Source organism: Lontra canadensis, unplaced genomic scaffold (genome assembly GCF_010015895.1).
Source record: "Lontra canadensis isolate GAN:19392208 unplaced genomic scaffold, GSC_riverotter_1.0 scaffold39, whole genome shotgun sequence".
Classification (NCBI taxonomy): Eukaryota; Metazoa; Chordata; class Mammalia; order Carnivora; family Mustelidae; genus Lontra; species Lontra canadensis.
In genome coordinates this window covers 148,819-157,758 of record NW_022631033.1, presented here as the reverse complement: position 1 = coordinate 157,758, position 8,940 = coordinate 148,819, and the positions used below count along the sequence as shown (strand labels likewise).

Genomic DNA, 8,940 nt, shown 5'->3' with positions numbered 1-8,940 from the left:
GGTTTATGGTCAAAATAACGTATACTTAAAATCACTGACTCTAAAGTTTTTCATGGATTTTCCCTTTGCACATTTCTATTTTATATGCTTTTGACCTATATGCCTCTTGAGTTCACTTGCCTTTGAGGCCAAAACCCTTGTGGATGAGATGCAGTTGGACACTGAATGTTGGAGGATGCCCAAATGTGGTCAACACATGTTAATTAAAGTTGACTCAGGATAGCAGTGACATTTTAAAAAATATATGATTATAATTTATTTGGGATTCATTTGGAAATAATTCACACCAAATATATTTTCTAAACTTTCTAAATATATTTTCCTCTAGTTATTACACCAATTTCCCCCCAACACTAAATTAGCTAGCCATTAGGGTTAACTGGTAGTTAGGGCAATCAATGTGAAAAGACCTGATAGGATTCATATTGTAAGCCAGGTATTCTCATAAGTTGATAACAACTGTGAGATCACCCAGACTTATTGCTTCTTTCCAGTCCTGCTCCATCTGTGAACTCTGTGGCACTTGACGTACCATTCTCTCATCACTTCCATGCCCAGGATCCTCTCAGGGAGGAAAACACATCTATCTGTGCTTCGTGGGTCTCCTTTCCAGAGATCATCTCCTCTTGACCCAAAACTCTTGGTCAGTGCCCTTCTCAGGGCAGCCTTCACATCCTTGTTCATCAGTGTATAGATAAATGGATTGAGTGTGGGCGTGATGATCCCATAGAAGAGAGCCATGATCTTCCCCCTGTCATGAGAGTAGCTAGAGGGAGGCTGGACATACATACTGATGGCTGTGAAGTAGAAGAGGGACACCACCAGCAGGTGTGAAGCACAGGTGTTGAAGGACTTCCAGCGACTTTCAACAGAGTGGATTCTCATTATTGCCTGGGCAATGAGCACATAGGTGCCCAGGATGAGGGTGCGGGGCACCAGAAGTAACAATGTCCCCAGCACATTGAGCTCAGCCTCATTCACATGAGTATCAGCACATGCTAGTTTCAAAAGTGCAGGAACTTCACAGAAGAAATGGTCTATCACCCTATGTCCACACTGTGGGACCACTACAATGAGAGTGGACTGCACAAGGGAGTTGGCAAAGCCACTGATCCAGGTCCCAGTGGCCATGTGGATGCAGTGTCTCTGGCTCATGATGATTCGGTAGTGAAGAGGCTTGCAAACAGCAGCATAATGGTCAAAGACCATGATGGCTAACAGTATACATTCAGTAGAACCCAAGGCCAAGAAAAAGTACAGCTGGGCAACACAGCCACCATAGCCAATGGTCTTGCCTTTTCCCCTAAGGTTGACTAAAATCTGTGGCACAGTGCAGGTAGTGTAGCAGAGGTCCGTTAGGGATAGATTTGAGACAAAAAAGTACATGGGAATGTCAAGCTGGGGGTCCAGGCAGGAAACAAGGATAATGGAGATATTTCCCAATAGGGCAAAGTTGTAGGCCACCAGAAAGATTACAAAGAGTGGTGTCTCCAGCCAGGGACAGTCCAAGAATCCCAATAAGATAAAATCATCTTGTGAGCTCTGATTGTTGATCCACATGTTGTCACTAACAGGTGAAATTCTAGCTGGAACATCTAAATACCCACTGCTATGGATGGGTGTCAGTGGTAAAAGGAAGCCACAGAGAAGTAGGGACAAGAGCTGGTGAGATGAAATTCTCATTTCAGCTGTAATCTGCACCCATACCTTGAGTATGGTAAAACTGTGAGTCAACATTGCCAATGTAACTTTGAAAGATTACTAAGAGAAGAATAAAGAGAGCACCAGCAAAATAGGAAACTTGGCTTCTTTTATGGGTGCTTTTCAGTTAGCTACTCACTCCTTTTAGAATTCTTGATCTTCTAAAAAGGTTCAGTAGAACTTCCATCAACTGTACATGACACTGATATTTAATGTCAGCAACAGATTATGGACTAAAGCAGAGCTTCTCAGATACAAGTCAAACAAAGATCAGTTGGAAGGGGCAGGTGGATCTCTGTCTTCCTCAGACTGACCTGGTCAGAATCTTCACGGGAACTGAAGCACTGCACACGTTCTGTGGGTTGAAAGGATGCAGTTTCAGACCTTGCTCATCCCTTCCCAGCAAAATGCTGATCCTATTCAGAAAAATTTAAAATAGAGACAAGAAACAAAAAGTTAGCGTACACACAAAACAATCCACAAAACCTTGCTTGCTGTGAAAATGTTGCTTTAAAAATATCTGAATGTGGGATGCCTGGGTGGCTCAGTTGGTTGGACGACTGCCTTCGGCTCAGGTCATGATCCCGGAGTCCCGGAATCGAGTCCCGCATCGGGCTCCCAGCTCCATGGGGAGTCCGTTTCTCCCTCTGACCTTCTCCTCGCTCATGCTCTCTCTCACTGCCTCTCTCTCAAATAAATAAATAAAATCTTTTAAAAAATATCTGAATGTGTCATTCAATGCTCTTGTTTATTTTCTAAAAAATTTTTAAAATTTTTATTTTTTTTTAAATTTCTTTTCAGTGTTCCAGAATTTATTGTTTATGCACCAGAACCAGTGCTCCAGGCATGAACCATGAGAGATTATGGACTCTGAGAAACATACTGAAGGATTTGCAGTGGAGCATGGTGGGTGGTTGGGAGATCCTGGTGTTGGGTATTGTGGAACACACATATTGCATGGAGCACTGGGTGTGGCATAAACAATGAATTCTTGAACAATGAAAAGTAATTAAATAAAAGAAAAGAAAAAGAAAAAAAACTAGTAGGATGAATGTGATGTAATTTTTACCTCTGAGGGAGATCACCAGAAAGAGATTCAGATAGTTGGCTTCCTGAAATTCGGGTCTGAATATGAATTTCCAACACCTCAGGATAATCATTTAAATTTAAAGCTCCCCTTATTCTCCCCTCTTACTCACTGTTACATATGTGGAATTTAAGAAAGAAAGATGAACATAGGGATAAAAGGAGAGAGAGAGAGGAAGAAAAACCAAGAAACGGACACTTAAATACAGAAAACACCCTGAGGGTCACCAGAGGGGAGGTGGGTGGGAAATGGGAGAAATAGGTGCTGGGGATGAAGGAGGACACTTGTCATGATGAGCACTGGATGATGTATTGGAATGATGACTCACTATAATATTATACACCTGAAATTAATATCACACTGCATGTTAACTATGCCAGAATTAAAATTAAAAAAAAATCCAATGACTAATTTTTCTGTTTTCTAAAAATCCTAAATTCCTTTCAGTTTTGCTCCAATATCATGGCAAATTCATTTAATATTTCTTTCTAGTTATTTTATAAAAGGCATTTTTCCTTCCTTCAAACCTGGCCATTTCATTTGCCAGCTGTGTGACTTTGGAGATGTCACATCACCTATTTTGTGCTTTTGTATGCTCCTTTTTAAAGTGAACATAGCTTTCTCACAGGACTGAGTGATATAATGTAAATTGCGTATGTAACTCAGTTCTTTTCATATGTTAACATTTCAATAGCTATTAATAGTTATTATTTATTTCCCTAATTATGAATTCCCTGAAGTACAGGATTTTTCTTTTTTTCTGTGCATGTGTACACAGTGTATGTGGTATTTGCAGTAAATGGATGATTGTTTAAGACAATGACCCAGGAACCTCTGTTTACTTTTACTCTTCTTGCCATCCAACAGGTAGGATTAGTGCACCTGGGCACCAGGTCCGGTGTCCTGTGCTGGTTTCACTGAATTGTGGAATCAGACAGTGGGGGCATGAGTGGCAGGTTGCAGGAAGATATGTTTGCCTCAAGCCCGACCTCAGAATCACTAAATCCAAAACTGAGCTCATTACCCATTCTTCTCACACTTACAGCATCTTTGTTTTATGGATGGAGCCACAGTTGTTTCAGTGCCCAGAGCCCAGTGGTTATCTTTGAATTGCAATTGCCTGTGTGTCAGGTTGTCAAGCTAGGCTCATTCTTTCACACTCTCTGTCAGATTAATCTTTTAAATCTGTATCTATTCAGACACAATACAACAGACAAGTAGACTACAGTTCAATGTTCCATAGTCTCTAGCTTCCAAATCAGTCTTCCTGCTTACAATTGCTCTCATCTTCATAGCAGCCTAGCATGTATGGAGAAGAGTCTTTTTCTTTTTTAAAGATTTTATTTACTTATTTGACAGACAGAGATCACAAGTAGGCAGAGAGGCAGGCAGAGAGAGAGAGAGGAAGAAGCAGGCTGTCCGCAGAGCAGAGAGCCTGATGCGGGGCTCAATCCCAGAACCCTGGGATTATGACCTGAGCCGAAGGCAGAGGCTTTAACCCACTGAGCCACCCAGGTGCCCCTGGAGAAGAATCTTTCTTAATTCAGATCTTACCATGCACATGTCAATTCAAAACTCTTCAGCGAATCTCCATATCAACAGATTATATTATAATGCACCTTAGATTCAAGAGTCATACAATAATGGCTGCAACCATGTGGACAGTCCCACAATCCAGACCATCTACACTTCTCCCTTTGTGGGGAACTCCTGCTGCTCTCCATCCTGTAGGGATCATTTCAAGTGAAAATGGTCCCTAAGTATTTCTCACCCTCTTCCCTCTTCTTTACTAATCCTCCAGAACACTACTTGCAATACTCCTTTGATACATATCTATCTATCATCTATTTTTCTATCATCTATCTATCTATCTATCTATCTATCATCTATCATCTATCTATCTATCATTTCTGTTGTAATTCCTGGCCTACTTTCCTGACTGGATTGAGTATATACTCTCCAAGAGTAAGGATGTGACTTGTAGAAGTAAGGTTAGCTGACAGGTATTTGCCACATTTTAATTAATTCTTTGAAACCTGCAGTCATGAAACTCTTCCCTTTGGTGTTCTGATATGTTAGGTTTTGTTAGTATCTTGATGTTATGATTACCTTTCACTCATGACCTCAGTAGATCTCACTGATACACCATCTACTTTTTTTCTCCAAGACCAAGAAGCCTATGCAGAGTTTACATGTGTCTTAATTTACTCATTTCAAGGTTTTTTTTTTTCCCATGTTTAGGTATTTATTTCACCTCTGATTTCACTTTAGGTATTTCTTCTTATTGTGATTGTCCAAGAATCTTCTCTTTGGTTTAAGGCAGTGCTGTATATTAGATTCCCTTGCTCTAAATTGTCACAGACTTAAGCCGTCTTTGATTTGTTTGAATGGTAGCCATCTCAGAGCTACACAAAATCAATTTCTACACAAAATCAGTATCTTATTGTCCACAAACTTTGTAATGTATATAGCAGTTTCAGTCTAGAGGAGGAGTAAAAAGGCATATCCTAAAATAGTCACTTACTCGCAGAGCATAAGGAATAACATGGAGGACGTTAGGAGAAGGAAAGGGAAAGTGAATTGGGGGAAATCAGAGTGGGAGATGAACCACGAGAGACTGTGGACTCTGAAGAACAAACTGAGGGTTTTGGAGCAGAGGGGTGTGGAGGGAGGAGTGAGCCTGGTGGTCGTTATTAAGGAGGGCACGTATTGCATGGAGCTCTGGGTGTGGTGCATAAACAATGAATTATATTATGCTGAAAAGAAATAAATAACAAATATTCAAATGAAAATACAAGGTTACAAAGGTAAGTAACATTAATAGTAACAACTGCATTTTTCCATAGCTTTCCTTATAACAAAATAATTTATACTAAGGTCTGCAAATAGTAGAATGTTTATATCTAACACTCTATAAATATATATATATATAATTTATGTATATTTGTATACATGTGTACACACACACACACACATATATATATATATATATACTTTTTTGCATATATATGACCCTCCTTATGTGTGTGTTTGTTTTGTACTCATAATAATCCTCTAAAGTAAGTAAATTTTTAAATGATGGACCAGAGGAAACTCAGCCATCAAGAGGTTATAGGAGTTGCCCAAGAACATAGATCTGGTAAATTCAGAAGCAAAGATTTGAATGATACATGATTTTGAATTCTACATCAGTATACTTTCCATAATTCCATTGTTCTTCTCTCAAGCAAAAATGTAAGTAGCTGTGAAATCAACATCAACAGGTAAGTAGCTGTGAAATCAACAGTTATTTTTTTCTTTACATTTCTATCCCTGATGTTTCCTTTATCCCACTATAAGGAGCAACAAAGCACGGTAAGCTTTGATTTTGTCTCTCCTTCCTCCCCAAACCTCTTCTGTGTTTAGCTGACACAAGGTTGTAAGCTCTCTTGTTTGTTTTCTTGAGACAGAGACATGGGTGGTTATGAAAGACTGACCTCAGACTCAAACGTGATACCCAATCCTGGCCTGTTGTTCAGATTTATTCCATGTTTTGTGGAGTCTCAATCCAACTCACCTCACCTTCTGAAGAGTCAACATCATGATGCTAACTCCCAGTTATAGCATCCCCAGAACTGTGGTCCTGCAGGGCACTCTCCCATAAGTCTGCATGTCATGACTTCTATGTAAGCCTCTGAGATTCAGCATAATTAACACCTGCCACTGCCAACATGTCCAGGAGAGAAGAACCAGAGGGACCAGAAGATGAGACAACCTAAGAAGGAATCAGGACAGTGTTTTTAACAAAATGCAAACTTTGGGTGAGTTCAGAGTTACCTCAGAGGGAATCAAATTAATTCCATTAAAACTTGGTTTTAGTAGTTGTCAAAATGATTTTTATAATATTGGTTATGAAGTAGGTAAAATTATCCTTCATATATGCTTACTATTCTGAGAAAAATGGGACAGCTTTATACAGGTATAAAAGGAATCTTTCTAAAATATGATATTTTCATATTTCCCTCCCTCTTCCTTCTCTTTACTTATATTTATCATATAGGATATTTAATAAATGTAAAGTATATATTAATTCATTTGGTAGTCATAGTCACAGCCTAAGTTAGGGAAATATATTCTAATTATTCAGCTGCATATTTAGCTGAAGGCAATCCCCAGACTCCAAAAAATCAAAGATCTTGCCCAAGATCACAGCTGGGTGGACAGGAAATAAAACAAATGCTTCCAAATTTCATCTAGTTTTTGTTCTTCCAAATTATTGAGCATTACCAACCCAAACTCCTTAGTTGAGCCATCAAAATTAGCATTCGACATATGCTTTTCTCTGTATCTCCTTTCTTTAAACAATTTCACACCCTCTTTCCTTCCTTCTTTTCCCTTCTTTCTACACCTTTGGACCGTAGAATGCACATGGACATGAGACTGCTAGGATTGTCCAAATACACCACATCTGTCAAACTCTGTGCTTCTTTATCACAAGAAGTCTGTTATGAGAACTTCTGAGTTAACTTGATCTCAGGTTATCATGTGAAACAAACTTCCTGAGATTTTGAGAGTATTTTTACAATGGGCTTCAGAAATGAACCCAAATGTGTGTGGAGATTTACTTTACCATGAGGGTGAAAGTTCGTATCATCAAGAGAACCTAAGAATGTGGTTGTGCCAATGGGCTTAAAGTCTTTGAAAAAAAAAATACACAAATTCCTACCTTCAAATTCATTCCAAAACTATGAAAAATGTAAGTACAGGAAGAAGATTTCATGCAAACAAACTACAATCACGCAAAAGATCACTAAAACTCAGTGGCCTGAAAAAGACTGATGTATATGATACATAAAAGTACAATTTCTGCAGAGACAGATACTATAGACAAAATGAAACAAAAAGAAATAAGCGATGAAGTTCAAAAAATTGTGAAGGATGTGAAAAACAGAAGGCTATACTCCTTCATGTATACATGTTATTATTAATCAGTATGGAAAAGAACAACAATTCAACCGAAATGACAGCATTGCAGGCCTTTCCATATATGGTGAAGTGGTTTATCCCTGTACCTAAAGGCAACTTTTATCTCACTGATATACAATATTACTTGTGAAATTGATCAAGAGCAAAATATTTTATATGGTATAGAAAAGCCACTTTAGTCTTTTTATAGGCCTTAGAATTATTTTACAAACAACAACCATTTTATAAATAAATATAACTGTAAATTAGTTTACAAATCTTAGAATTATAGACCATGTGTAAAAATGAACGTGCCTATGGGCATAGAAATTCCGTTTTTAGACATCCACCTGACATATGCTCCTGTATGTGTCTGTGGAGAGAGATGGGAGAAAAAGACCCTCACTGCAACATTGTTTGCGTCACCATCATAGATGGCCACCAGTTCCTAAGTGGTTAAATACATCTTTACAATGTAATATCATGCATTTATTGAAAACAAGAAAGCAGGGCTCTAGTTACAAAATTATAATGGTCTCATATACATATATGTATATGAGACCATTTTAATTTTATTATATTATAATATTATATATATTATATATATAATATTTTAATATAATATATATTGTATATTATAATTATATATATTAATTATATATATATATTTAAAGGGAAAAACAGCTAAAGGAGGATATTTGTAACATAACATGAATGTTACGTTATCTCTTCTTCTACCACATATATCCTCAAATGAGTATACATATGACACCCGAGTAAATACTCCACATACACAAGTGAGTGTGAAGTGTATCCCGGGAGGCAAAGGGAATGGGGAGACAGAATAAGTACTAGGGGAGAGATTTGTTTGCCCCGTGAATGTCCCTATTGTATATATTTCTTGTCATATTTTATTTATTTATTTTCAGTGTTCCAGAATTCATTGTTTACGCACCACACCCAGTGGTCGTGCGATATGTGCCCTCCATAATACTTACCACCACACTCACCCAGCCTCCCACACCTCCCTCCAAAACCCTAAGTTACATCCTCAGAGTCCATAGTCTCTCATGGTTCATCTCCCCCTCTGATTTCCCCCAACTCCCTTCTCCTCTCCATCTCCCCATATCTTCCATGTTATTCCTCATGCTCCACAAATAAGTGAAACCATAAGATAATTGACTCTCTCTGCTTGACTTATTTCACTC

The 8,940-nt window shown here is 38.4% G+C and overlaps 1 protein-coding gene across 1 annotated transcript; it reads right to left on the bottom strand.

Annotated features, from left to right (window-relative positions):
• Positions 1-477: 477 nt before the first annotated feature.
• On the bottom strand, positions 478-1,560 carry LOC116874920 (olfactory receptor 2B6-like). Its single transcript, XM_032869977.1, has one exon. It carries the CDS (start codon positions 1,558-1,560, stop codon positions 478-480), a length of 1,083 nt encoding a protein of 360 aa, XP_032725868.1.
• Between the last annotated feature and the right edge of the window lie 7,380 nt (positions 1,561-8,940).

What these genes read in the sequence shown, in the direction of transcription:
- LOC116874920 (XM_032869977.1), bottom strand. Translation starts at nt 1,560, where the DNA reads ATGTGGATCAACAATCAGAGCTCACAAGATGATTTTATCTTATTGGGA.